At 38.8% G+C, this 13,514-nt stretch overlaps 1 protein-coding gene across 5 annotated transcripts in view; it reads left to right on the top strand.

Annotated features, from left to right (window-relative positions):
* The window catches only part of Dnai4 (dynein axonemal intermediate chain 4), a 71,981-nt gene that overhangs the window by 46,223 nt on the left and 12,244 nt on the right, over nucleotides 1-13,514 (top strand). For all 5 annotated transcript variants that reach the window (XM_027402310.2, XM_035439742.1, XM_035439740.1 and 2 more), the window contains 5 exons: nucleotides 1,681-1,904; nucleotides 4,582-4,668; nucleotides 6,417-6,568; nucleotides 8,980-9,137; nucleotides 9,426-9,547. In XM_027402310.2, coding sequence (XP_027258111.1) covers nucleotides 1,681-1,904; nucleotides 4,582-4,668; nucleotides 6,417-6,568; nucleotides 8,980-9,137; nucleotides 9,426-9,547 — 743 coding nt within the window. The remainder of the gene's footprint in view (nucleotides 1-1,680; nucleotides 1,905-4,581; nucleotides 4,669-6,416; nucleotides 6,569-8,979; nucleotides 9,138-9,425; nucleotides 9,548-13,514) is intronic.

Consider the following 13,514-nt stretch of genomic DNA (forward strand, 5'->3'; position numbering starts at 1 on the left):
GCGGGCATAGCAATTATACCACCAGAATCTTGGCATCCAAATTGGTTTCTTCAGGAGGTAAATGCTAAACATTTAGGGATTGGAACTTATCTCAGGTAAAACAGAGCACTAGATGGGTCAAATGCATAGGGCCAGAAGGACAGAGAGGAAAATTAAAGCCATATGTTGCTAACATATCATTGAATTTGTGGGGACATGATTTGTTACGGCAATGGATTAGAAACAAACCATAACTTAACATATGGTTCTGAAAGAAATATAAGAAGGTATTATAAAGAACAGCCACCAACCATTCGGGTTGTACAAAAACAGGACACAACAGCTGCTGATCTTTCAAAGGTACCAACAGCACTACCTTTAAAATGGTTGGCAAACAAATCTGTATGGGTTGCACAATGGCCTTTAACAACAGAGAAACTGCCAGCTTTAGAAGAGCTGGTACAGGGACAACTAAATGCTCAGCATATTGAGGAATCAACCAGCCCTTGGAATTCTCCTGTACTTGTTATTAAAAAGAAATCAGGAAAGTGGAGAATGGTAACAGATCCAAGAGCTGTTAATACGGTGAAACACCCAATGGGCTCTCAGCAGTCTGGAATTCCTTATATACCTCTCTAGTGCTGGGATTAAAGGTGTGTGACACCATCACCTGGCGTCTGTGGCTTGTGGTTGGCTTTGCATTCTGATCCCCAGCCAAGCTTTATTAAATAATAAATAATATATCACCACAATTCCTCCTTTTTTTTGTCTAATACAAAAAAAGAAGGCTACAACTTACACAAGGAAAACTATATACAGTAAGTACAATAACTATATATAATATGTACAGGCAATAAGTACATCAACAATGTCTAGTCCAGTTGCATTTGACAAATTCAGAGAAAATACTCCATTATTTGTTCTATCTTGATGAATCCAAAATCTTGTACTTAATTTACTTTCTATTCTAATTTGCATTTATCAAATTATCTTTTTTTTTTTTTCCGAGACAGGGTTTCTCTGTGGCTTTGGAGATTGTCCTGGAACTAGCTTTTTTAGGCCAGGCTGGTCTTGAACTCCCAGAGATCCACCTGCCTCTGCCTCCTAAGTGCTGGGATTAAAGTCATGTGCCACCAACGCCCAGCTCAAATTATCTTTTCATGTCTCTCAACCTTTTACACTTCTCATCTCTTCAGTGAGTTTCTTTTCTGAGTCTGGTCAACAAGGAAAACTCTAACTATAACTATCTAGTCTTCAAATCCCTCAGAGACCATAGAAGGAAATAATATTAACTGAGTAAGGAGGAAGTATGAGCAATGTCTTCCAAAATATGTGAGAAATGACAGAAACATCTGGCTGGCCACTTTGCTTTTCTGATCTTCAGCTTGAACCCCAATATCAGTCTCTGGTTTTATTATTCTTGTTACAACGAAGCTCGTTTTTGTTTTTTTGTTTGTTTTGTTTTGTTTTGTTTTGTTTTGCATTTTCAAGGTAGCAGCATTTTGATGTGCTACTCTGGCTCATTCTCTCATTGACCAGAGGTCTGCTATCAGAAGGCTTCAGTAGGTCTAGGTTGCCACTCGTGTGCCCTGTCACTTTGACTATGTATTCCAGTAGATCTAGTGGTGTTGTGTCAATGACAGAGAACCTAGTCAGACTCTTTGCTGTGGAGAGCAATATCTCTGTTTGATTTAACTGTAGAATATGAGCCTGAAGAGCCTGAAGAAATTCTGGAAGAAGAAAGTATTGAGGAATCAGATGAGGAGTCTAAGGAGGAAGAAGAGGAAACGGAAGTGGAGCTAGAACTGGAGATAGCCACAGAGCAGTCAACAATACCAGCCAATTTGGAACGGCTCTGGTCTTTTTCCTGTGACCTAACCAAAGGCCTTAATGTGAGCAGCCTTTCCTGGAATAAAGCAAATCCAGTAAGTCACCAAATGCTCTAATAGTTCCATCCTAGGATAGTTCTTTTGTAAAATTTCATTTATTATTATTATTATTATTATTATTATTGTTGTGTGGTGTGTGTGTGTGTGTGTGTGTGTTGTGTGTGTGTGTGTGTGTGTGTGTACAGGCTAGCTGGCCAGATGATTCTCCTGTTTCCACCTCTCGAATTACAAATGTGAGCCATCACATCTGTCTTTTGGGGGGTTCTGGACACTGAACTTAGGTCATCAGGAATGTGCAGCAAACGCTTCTACTCACGGTGTCATCTTGCTGGCCTCTGGTAAATTCTAAAATGAAGGGTTTTATTAGTTTCTTTGTTTTTATTCAGCCACGGGCAAAGGATTTAACCTGGCTATGGAGGAAGCCTAACTTAAAATCAGTGCAGCCATAACAGGCTGCAGGCTAACAATATGGGGACTAGGCCTCATCCTTACAATAACCAGGAAAAGCCACAGACTGTAGCCTGTGGGGCACCGATCAGAATTGAGACAAACAAGCACTAGATGCTCCAGAACATGAATAATAGCGTACCTAACTTATATATAGGTTGCCAGTTTCCTTGAAGCAACACCAGTACCAATCACTATTTGACAAGACTCCTGCTGCCCCACTCCTAATCAATCAGGAGTTCAACCCCGTCTGAATCTGGAATTCCCCTCCCCCCAACCCCATCCTTTACTCCTTAAAAACCCTGCCAGAGCAGAGCTCAATGCTCTCCCTGATCCAACCACCGTGTCAGAAAAGATGGAGAGCCCAAACTCGAACTCGTGATAAGGGCTCTTTGCCTTTGCATACAAACTCAGATTCCTGGTGGTCTCTTGGGGTCTCATGACATGGGCATAACAGCTATAACAGCTAGTTTTGAAATGTCTCTGAATGACGTTTATGTTAGAAAAAGCAGAAAAGGCAAATAGTTATTTTTCTCCTTACATATAAAAACATTACCACCTTTATTCTCAGAGTGTGCTTGGCACCCTCCAAGTCCACATCAGATGATGTGATATATACTAGAGAACCGTGTGTGATTGACTTATTTTAACCTGTACCAAAATTCATATATCTACATTTTCCTTCTCCCCCAAGCAGTCATATTTGGAAGGGTGTGCTTAAAGCAGTGATCATGCCAATGTGTAAAACGCTTATGGGATTCCTCAGTAATATTATTACTAATATTGTTAAATGCATAGGCAGCACTTTGTATGTGCCAGAAACATTTAAAGTTTTTTTAAAAAATATTTTTTTTATTTTTTTAAAATTATGTGTATATGTATGTGTGTGTGCATGTGTGCACATGAGTGCAATGTCCTAGAAAGCCAAAGGCAAACTGATCCCCTGGAGCTGGAGTTAGAGGTGTTGTAAGCACAATGTGGGGCCTGGGAACTGAACTCAGGTCCTCTGGAAGAGCACTACATGCTCATAAATGCTGATCCATCTCTCTAGGCTTGTGCTAACTTACCTGTGTGAGTCAGAGCCTCCATTATGTTGATAGGGAACTGGAGGCAGAAAGATAATAAATGATTTCTCTAACCTCATCCAAACAGGAAATGAAGCATCCAGAACTCAGAAATGCAGAAATCTGGCAGGAGAGTTCCCAAGTCACCTTGAGACAGATAAGCTAGGTCTTAAACCTGTGGGTCATCACCCCAAATACCATCAGAATGCACATATTTACATTACGATTCCTAACAGTACCAGACTTATAGTTATGAAGTAGCAAGGAAAAATTTGTGTTTGGGCGTCACTACAACATGAGGAACTAACTATATTAAGGGTCTCAGCATTAGGAAGGTTGAGAACCACTGAGCTAGGGACTGGTTTATTTGTTTTTAAAGGGAGATGCTTATAGAGTAAAGATGTCCTTCTGGGTTTTATGAGATGTTTCTGAAAATATTCCCCAACTAGAAACTCCAAATATCATTTTAGGAGTGACTGTATCTGTAGTTGGTTATTGTCTTACTCTTTTGGCACTTTGCTCTTTTGTTCTTTGGGAGGTCTGCCACCCAGCTCCCAAATAAATCACACATGGAACCTTATTTTTTATGAATGCCCAGCTTTAGCTTGGCTTGTTTCTTGCCAGCTTTTCTTAACTTAAATTATCTCATCTACCTTTTGCCTCTAGGCTTTTTCCTTCTGTACTTTCACTCTTATTCTATGGCGGACTGGGTAGTTGGGTGGCTGGCCCCTTCTCTCTCTCCTTGATTTTCTCTTGCTTTCTGATTCCTCTTTTTCTCCTATTTATTCTCTCTGCCTGCCAGCCCCAACTATCCTTTCTCCTGCCTTGCTATTGTCTGTTCAGCTCTTTTTAGACCGATCAGGTGTTTTAGACAGGCAAAGTAACACAGCTTCACAGAGTTAAGCAAATGCAACATAAAAGAATGCAACATGTTTTTGCATCATTAAACCAATGTTCCACAGCATAAACAAATTTAACACATCTTAAAATAATATTCCACAACATGTGTCTTTAGAGTAGATACTTAGTGTAGTTTGAACTCAAAGTATTGTACATACTAAGCAAGCACTCTACCACTGAGCTGTAGCCCCAGCCCTAGCCCTCTGTTTTACTAGTATTTTTTAATAGTTCGTTAGTAGGTATCTTTATGCATTTGCCACTATTTCCTGCCATCCTTTCAAGTGTCTTTTTCTTGTTTTCAGGACCTTTTGGCTGTTGGCTATGGGAACTTTGGATTTAAAGAGCAAAAAAGAGGAATGGCTTGCTGCTGGTCAATAAAGAACCCCATGGTAACCCAAACAGGAATAAGACTATTTTTGTCTCATTAAATGTTGACAGGGTTTTGTAGGATATATTCTTGTGTGTAGTAATTCAGCAAAGTCCAAACTGTTTTGTCAGTCAAGACTTTCCACTTACTTATGTGTGTTCACATGTGTTAAGTGCCTACGTGTGCAGGTATGAGTGTGTGTGTGTGTGTGTGTGTGTGTGTGTGTGTGTGTGTGTGTGTGTGTGTGTGTGTGTAGGTCGGTCAGAGCACACAGCCCTAGAGATTGTTGACTCAGTGCCATTCACCTTCTGTTTTTGAGTCAGGGTTTCTCACTGGCTTGGATCCCCTTATCTCTGCCTACCAAAGACAGTATTAAAACCACACACCACCAGAACCCAGTGTTTCTCCATGACTTCTGGGACTTAATTCAGGTCTTCTTACTTGAAAAGGCAAGAACTTTACCAAGGGAGCCATCCCCCCGGTCCTCATTGTTTACTTTAAATTCGTAATAGTTACAATTTGTTCTTATTTTACATGGGGTGAAGGGAAATCATTCATGATTTCACACAATACATCCCAAGCATCTTTTATTTACTGTGTTATCACAGCTAAGTATAAAGGAGCCTGTAACTGAAGACCCTTTGAAAAAACACATGTAATCAGGGGTATCAGTGATAGGCATAGAGCACTCTATTCAGCTAGTAGAAAAAGAGTTAGTAATCTGAGAAATAATCATATTTTTTTCAGAAAAATATATTAAATCCAAGAATCAAGCCAGTTGGTAATCTTATCAATAAATCTAGATCTCTAGTTACCCATATTTTCTAGCTTACTAACTATGAATTTTGTAAGGAAAAAGGATAGGAATGACAATAGGCTTTTAACTAAATAGCTCTGCTCCATCTATCTATTGCTGTGTGGCTTTACATTTAATTTAACTCAGAAGTAAAATGTGAAGCTGAAAACATGGTGGGTAAAAGAGCATATGCAGTGATTAAAGTTATTGTGAGTAGCCACAGTGTATCAGGCCTCTGGGTTAACACACAGAAAAATAAGCTATTTGAAGTGTGGGAAGATTGGCAGAATTGGTCATCAATAGTTTGTCTCCTTTTCCACACAGGGATTAGACAGAGGAAAGGATTTAGTCCAGCCACAATAGAGTCATAAAAAGAAGTAGATTAGAGAGCTTGGGAGGAGTTTTTTCTATTTGCTTTGTAGAAAATAATGAAACAATCCAGGTTTCTTTTTCTTTTCTTTTCCTTTTTTTCCTTCCGAGACAGGGTTTCTCTATGTAGCTTTGTAAACCAGGCTGGCTCGAACTCACAGAGATCCACCTGCCTTTGCTTCCCGAGAGCTGGGATTAAAGGCATGCGCCTCCACCACCTGGCTACAATCCATGTTTCTAAAGCAAATGGCAGAAGGCCCATGATCTCTTTGCAGCTCGTTCTGTGCTTCTCTCAGGAGGCAAATATGTGCTGGTCACACTCGTCCCTGCTAGAGGATTACCAAGTGTGACAACTTATGCAGAAGTCCATGATGTGTTTGTAAAGCCATTGCGGACGAAGGCTTTAGAGTAAGTTAAGGAAGTGACTGTTCTAAGATTTGTTTTCATGTTTGCTAGAAGCCATGGCCAGGAGTAACTGAAGGCGGACTAACTTCTCAGGTTCCCCACCAGCACAAGGCAGCCTCAGCTATGATTAGGCTGTCTTACTGTGATATCTAAAAACGCTTAAAATGTAATAGAACATCCCTGCCCGCCCCCCTCCACAGTGGCCAGAGCGTATTTATCAGAGTGCATATGGAGTTACCTCTGTGGACTTTTCAATCGCCACACCCAATCTGCTAGCAGTCGGCTACCACAATGGCACGATTGCAATTTATAATGTGCGGAGCAACAATAACTTTACAGTTCTGGACAGCAGGTGAGAACCCACCAAGTAGATGAACAAACGTACGATGCATGCTTGTTTTTTTTTTTTTTTTCCAAGAACATTTATAAGAGTACATGTTTTTACTTTAAGCGAAAATTCTGTTCATACTGAGAATAAAATACCATTGTTTTCAAAATGTTGAATGCTTCTTCCTGTTGTCTCCAGCTGGAGGATTTCATACTCCTTACTTCCCTCATACTCTTCTTTGCCTACTTTACCAACAAACTTATCTTGGCCTAGTGGCTTATGGATATTCTTAAATTATTACTTTGATATCATTTCCTCTAAGAAACTTCATTGTCTTCTTTTGTATACCCCATGTGCCTTAATCTTAATGCTTACCCGTCTGGCAGATCTTTCTGAGCTCCTGTATAATCTCAGTGAAAGCAAAGAAGAGGCTTTCTTCTATGTTCTCGTTATGTCATAAAATATTTAGCTTGTAAGAGCAGTGCATGTTTGAGAAGGAATGAGGTAATGATTAAGTTATAAGGAGAATACAGGCAGGTAAAAAGAAAAGATAGTTAAATGAGTTAGTTGGTTGCTGTTTGTTTAATATACCGCTAAGATGTGGCAGTATATTTGTAGCAGTGTTAGAATAAGCTTAGTGGAGACTGGGTATAGTCATTAAAGCATAGGTTCTTAATACTGAAGTTACTTCATAGGTTTGCCAGCATGGGCCTGAGTGCTTGTCTCTAGGAAAAGGGCCCCCCCCTTTTTTTTTTTTGGTTTTTCGAGAAAGGGTTTCTCTGTGTAGCTTTGGAGCCTATCCTATCCTGGCACTCGCTCTGGAGACCAGGCTGGCCTTGAACTCATAGAGAGATACACCTGCTTCTGCCTCCCGAGTGCTGGGATTAAAGGCGTGCACCACCAACGCCCGGCCTCAAAGCTATCCTTTACTGTAAGTTCAAAACTATTTTATTGGAAAGTTTATATAAAATAATCAAGGGAATGGGAAATAAGAATCGAGGACTTTATTCATCAGATAGAAAAAGTCAGTAATCTGAGAGAGAATTTTAATTTTTTTAAAAAATTAAATCTCAGAAGCAAGCCAGTGGGGTAACCCTAAAAGTATTGGGAGAAGAATGAAATGTAGCAGGGATTGTTTATTTTTATTTTTTTTTAATTTTCCAAGAAAATTTAATTACAATTGGAAGATTACAAATAGTGTACCTGAACTTTAAGAATACCATGTGTTAAGGACAAGAGCAAAGAGTAACTATTTTTCATCTTCCAATTCACATAGAAACACAAGACTTTCTGTTCTCTCCTTTAACTGAATAGCAGAAAACAAAAAAGACAAAAGCAGGCTCACTCATTTTAAACATGAAAGTGAGCAAAGATTAATAATTTTAAAAAGAGAGAATTTCAGTTAAACCAGATTGAATCATAAGTAGAATTTTATATGTACTTTATGGAGGAATAGACTTTTCAAAAAGTAATACAAAAGATCTTGTGCCAATCCTAGAGGCTATTGCTCTATATTAATATGAAGATTTTTTAAACTAAGAATATTGAATAATGGACTTCTGCAAAATATGTGTGCACACATCAGCACAGATTTCAACTGGTCTTTGAACATTAAGAAGTTCACCCTATATCACATTAGAATGCAAGTCAATACAAGATTAATAGGAATCATAAAATTGAATGCATGGGATAGATTCACAGAGCCAAATAGTAAATCTTACATTTTATAAAACTTATTTCAGATAAAGTTGAGTTTTTAAATTCTGAATAAGGTGTGGTACAACTATGTGCTAACTTTTCATTGTTATTTCAGGAATTGTTTATTTGAATAACAGTCCAAAGACTAATTGATTTGAACAATGGAAAAGAAGCTACAAAAATAAAGTTACTCATTAAACATGTGTAAAGAATGGCTATATAAAGCAAAAAATATAGATTCTAAGAAGAAAATGCTTTCTTTTATGCTCCTTTTTTTTTATAAAGGCAATAGAATTATGGGTCAGTAAAGTTTCCTTTTGAAATAAATAAGAAACACCATAGTAAATATTAAAGTGATTAACTATTTAGATGTATGGCTCTTGAGCACACAAATAAATAAGGAAATAACTCAATAAATAAATGTTTTGAAAGGAGCCAGTGAGATGGCTCCATGGTTAAAGGCACGTTCCACTGACCCTGAGGACCTGAAATGGGGGGCTCCCAACATGAAAGAGACTCTAGCACTTTTGTCTGACCCTCTGCACTTGTGCCTGGGGATATATGCAACGCCCCCTCCCCAGGCACAGAGGAGAAATACAAATGCAAACAATTTACATATTGATTTGAACAATAAAAGCGCCATTATATGAGTAGAAAAATGATCCTTTAGGAAGTTGTGTTTAAGGTCTTCCAAATTTATTTAAATCGTTTTTATTTGGCATTTTCGTCTGTTTTAGTGAGTCACCTCAAAAACATCTGGGACCTGTTTGGCAACTGCAGTGGATAGAGCAAGACAGAGGAACTACCGGGGATGACAAAAGAGAAATCTTGGTGTCTATATCATCTGATGGAAGGATCTCCAAGTGGATTATTCGCAAAGGACTGGATTGTCATGGTAAAAACCAGGGCGAAGCCCATTTTCTCAGATTCTGGGTGGAAGCTGACAGATTTTGGCTTGGTGGGTAGGTGGAAAATCTGAAGTTGGTCATTGCTTTCTGAGCATCCAGATTTGTTTTGCCCCAGTTTTAATCTAATCCTATGCATACAATTAATTTGCAAAAGAGACAGATATGATGCTAAGTGTACTTTTTCATGCAGTTAATGACAAATTGTGCATATGTTTATATACATATGTATGTAGACACACACATACATACCTACATACACATTTCTTTCCTTAAAGATTTGATGCGACTGAGACGAACTACAGCTGGCAGCAACAAAAAGGGACCGGAAAAGGAAAAAAAAGGCGAGGCTTTGATATCTCGACAGGCTCCTGGAATGTGCTTTGCTTTTCACCCCAAGGTAAATTTATTTCAACCCATTATCTACCATTATCTGTTATAGTTTCCAAAAATTGAGTGCAGTTTGTGAACTGTACACACACACACACACACACACACACACACACACACACACACACACACCAATGCTATGAGGCCGAGTGGCAAAGAAGAGCTGCAGCAGAGTTGGTTCTCTTTACAAGTACATGGCTAATATGCTTGCCTCTCCTCACCCTCTTGGCCACTCTGCTACTCTATTGTACTTAGATAAATCATCTCTAGAATACACTGCTCTATATTTTAATGTGAGAGTTAGCCCTCAGGATCGGAGGAGTTCAGATTTCCCAAGACCTTGATGACATCAGAGCAGTTAATGAGGTTTGGCTCTTCTAGAGGAACTTGGGAATCAGAAGACTCAGATGCTATGGCAGACTTCTAAGAAAACAAGTTCCATATGCTCTTTGTCTTTTTAGTGATACTACCCTGTGCCACATTTGAATGAAACCTTGTGGGACAGAAAGATGGCTCAGGAGGTAAAAGCACTTACCCCTCCCCGGACCCCGAGCCTCGTAAAAAAAGCTGCATACAATGGCATGAATCTGTAAAGCTAACCCTTCTACAGTAAAATAGGAAATTGAGACAGTAGCAGAAGCTCATAGGCCAACTGGCTTGAAGCACACTGTAAGGTGGAAACAAAAGTGACCTTGCCTCGACAAGGTGAACCAAAAGTTGTCCTCTGACCTCCATGCATGATTTTTGATCAATTTATGTTAGTAACATTTTTCTGTGTAATCGGTTCCCACTTTGATCTTAGTCACTTCCCTTCTTCCATTTGTATTGGTTTTAAATGTCTCTTGCCTTACTGACTTTTAAAAATGTAAACTGTGGTAATTGATTTATGAGTGTCCTTCTTTGCCACACACAGATTTTTAAAGTTCCCAATGATCATAAAATAAACTTTGTTTTGACATTTTCTGACATATGTATTTTCCTCATAGCCATCCCTACTGTGCCCCTGGTACCTTTCTCCTTTCAGTGGTCTGCTCACTTCCCAAATCATCACACTTCTGTTTTCCTGTCGTACATATGTACACATTTTTATAGTGGCGGAGGAGGGTTGGAGACAGTCTCGGGTAGCTCAGGCTGTTCTTCATCAACTTCTTACAGGTTTTATAGTTTTCTTTGCAATATGTTTTCTATTACCTGACCACCCCTTGGATTTTATTGGAATCTGTTGTATGGTCTCCCTTTTCATCTCCAATTTTATTTACGTCTCTGTCTTTTGGTTAATTTTATATGGGATTTGTCATTGTTTTTCAAGGAACCAACCCTTTGAGTGACATTGTTCCCCCAACTTATTCCTAAGTGTCTTTGTTACTGATGTGTAGGAAGGCTACTGAGTTTCCTTTTAACTTTCTAGACTGTCGTTTCCTGAAAGTGTTTATAAGAGCTAAGTGATTCCGGTAGCATCTTTATAGGCTTTACAGATGATACATATAGAACTGTATGTAGCATCTGGAAATAAGGATTCTTTGACTTCTTCATTTCCAATTTGTATCGCTTTTATTTCTGTTTCCTGTCTTATTGCCAGAGCTAAGAAAGTGTGGGCACCCTTGCCTTGTTCCTGATTTGGGTGGAAATGCTTTCTGTTTTCCCACATTTAGTATTATATCGACTGTCCGTCTGTCAAACATGCCCTTGGTTATGATGACACATGCCCCTTCTATTCCCACTGTTCTTAGGGCTTTCATCATAAAGGGATGCTGGATTTTGTCTCAAGTCCTTTCTTTATATATGGAAATGATAATGTGATCTCTGTTCTGAAGCTCATTTATGTGATACATTCCATTTGTTGAATGGCCTTTGTTGAACCATACCTGCATCTCTGAAATGCAGCCAACTTGATCATAATAAATGATCTTTTTTGATGTCTTCAGTTCAGTTTGCAAATATCCTACTAAGAATTTTGTATCTATGTTCATCAGGAAAACTGGTCTGTAATTTTCTTTTTCTGCTGTGTTTATCTGCTTCTGGTATCAAGGTAATACTGACTTCATAAAAAGAGCTTGAACTCAATATTTCATTTCCTACTTTACCAAATAATGTGAGTTGTGTTGGCAGCGCTCCTTTAAAAGTGTAGTAGAATTCAGCAGGGAATCCATCTGAATCTGTTTTTTTTTGTTTTGTTTTTTGTTTTTTTTTTATATAGCTGGGAGTTTTTTCTCCTACTACTTAAGTTTTGTTATTTGTTATAAATTGGTCTAAATTGTTTGTCTCATCTTAGTTGGTTATCTGGATGTAGCAATTTATTTCCTCAGAAATTCCAATTTAGTGAAGTATAAGCTTTTATCCATGTTGGTTCTCTGAATTTCACTGTTACATGTTGTCATGTCTCCATTTTCAAATCTGATTTCATTAATTTGCATCTTCTGATTCTTTTTATTGTGTTACTTTTCTCATTGTTGTGATGAAAATACCTGGAAAAAGGCAACCGAAAGAACAAAAGGATTCAGTCCATCACGGTGGGGAAGTCAGTGTGATGTGGAGTCCAGACACAGAGAGGGAATGAAAATGAGTGTTCAGTTAACAGGCTTGTTTTTCTTTAATCTGGGACCTCAGCCCATGGGATATTGGAGCTCCTTCCTAAGTTAATGAAATTTACACTGCTCTCCAAAGACAAGCCTAGAGTTTTGTTTCCTAGGTAATTTCAGATAATATTGTCAAGTTGACAATATTAGCTGTCACAATTCTTCCCTGATCAACTTCATACCCCAACAGATCATTTATAAGCCTTCTACCCCTTTTCCAGGCATCTCATAATTCAAAATGCATTCAGTCTAACTCCAAAAAAGTCCCCTTAGTCTTTAATAGCCTTATTCAAAACTATCAGTATACTCTGAGATGTAGACCATCTCTTCACCATGAGCTCCCATGACACACACACACACACAAAGTTAGAATCTAGCTTTTTCAAACACATGGCACAGAGAACACATGTACTTTCCAAACTGGCTATGTGGGGATATAACAATGAAACATTGGACCAAAGTGAGACCAAAATCCAGCAAGGTAAATGCCAAATCCTGCAAGTCAATGTCCAGTATCTGGGTCCCATGATGGAATATTTTGTGCTCCAAAGAGCTTGGATACCATCCCCGCCCCCTCCCCACAACCACTGGTATCAGCCACATTCAGCATTAGCCTTTGGTGGATATCTCATGATCAGCATCTCCAACATCCTAGGATCTGTTACAACTTAGGCTTCATCTCACAGCTTCATGGATTCTGAGGCTCTTTCTATATTCAGAGTACATTTTTTTTTTCTTATTCTGTCTTTCTTCTTCACTGGGTCACAAGGGAGTCACAGCTTCTATCCCACTATTATGTCCAACAAGGAAAGTGACATATGCATACACACACCCACACCTACACCCCCCCCACACACTCCAGATAATTCTCTTAATTTGTAGGCAGTCATTTATTTCTTCTGAGTAATTTTGGTTTGAGTCTATTTTACTAGATAGGAACACAACTGCTTCTAGTTGTTTTTAGCTTCTACATGCTTGAAACACCCATTTATACCCTCTTATTCTCTATGTGTCTTTGCTAAGAATGCTAGGGAGGTGTATTTCTGGATCTCATCATTAGAAAGTTAAAATTAAGGCCATTTACATTTCGTGCTATCATTGAGAGGGATTACTGATTCCTGTATTTTCTTCACTTCTTTTCTTGTTAATTTAATGATTGTTTGCCACCCCCTCATTGCCACCCCCTCATTAACAGAGCCATACAAAGCCAGGTGGTGGTGGGGAGCACCTTTAATCCCAGCACTCAGGAGTCAGAGGCAGGTGGATCTCTTAGTTTGAGGCCAGCTTGGTCTACAAAGAGAGTTCCAGGACACCCAGGACTACACAGGGAAACCCTATCTTGAAAAGAAAAGAAAGGAAAACCAAACCAAACAAACGAAGAAACAAAACAAAACAAACCAG

This window comes from Cricetulus griseus, chromosome 2 (genome assembly GCF_003668045.3).
Source record: "Cricetulus griseus strain 17A/GY chromosome 2, alternate assembly CriGri-PICRH-1.0, whole genome shotgun sequence".
NCBI classification, from domain to species: domain Eukaryota; kingdom Metazoa; phylum Chordata; class Mammalia; order Rodentia; family Cricetidae; genus Cricetulus; species Cricetulus griseus.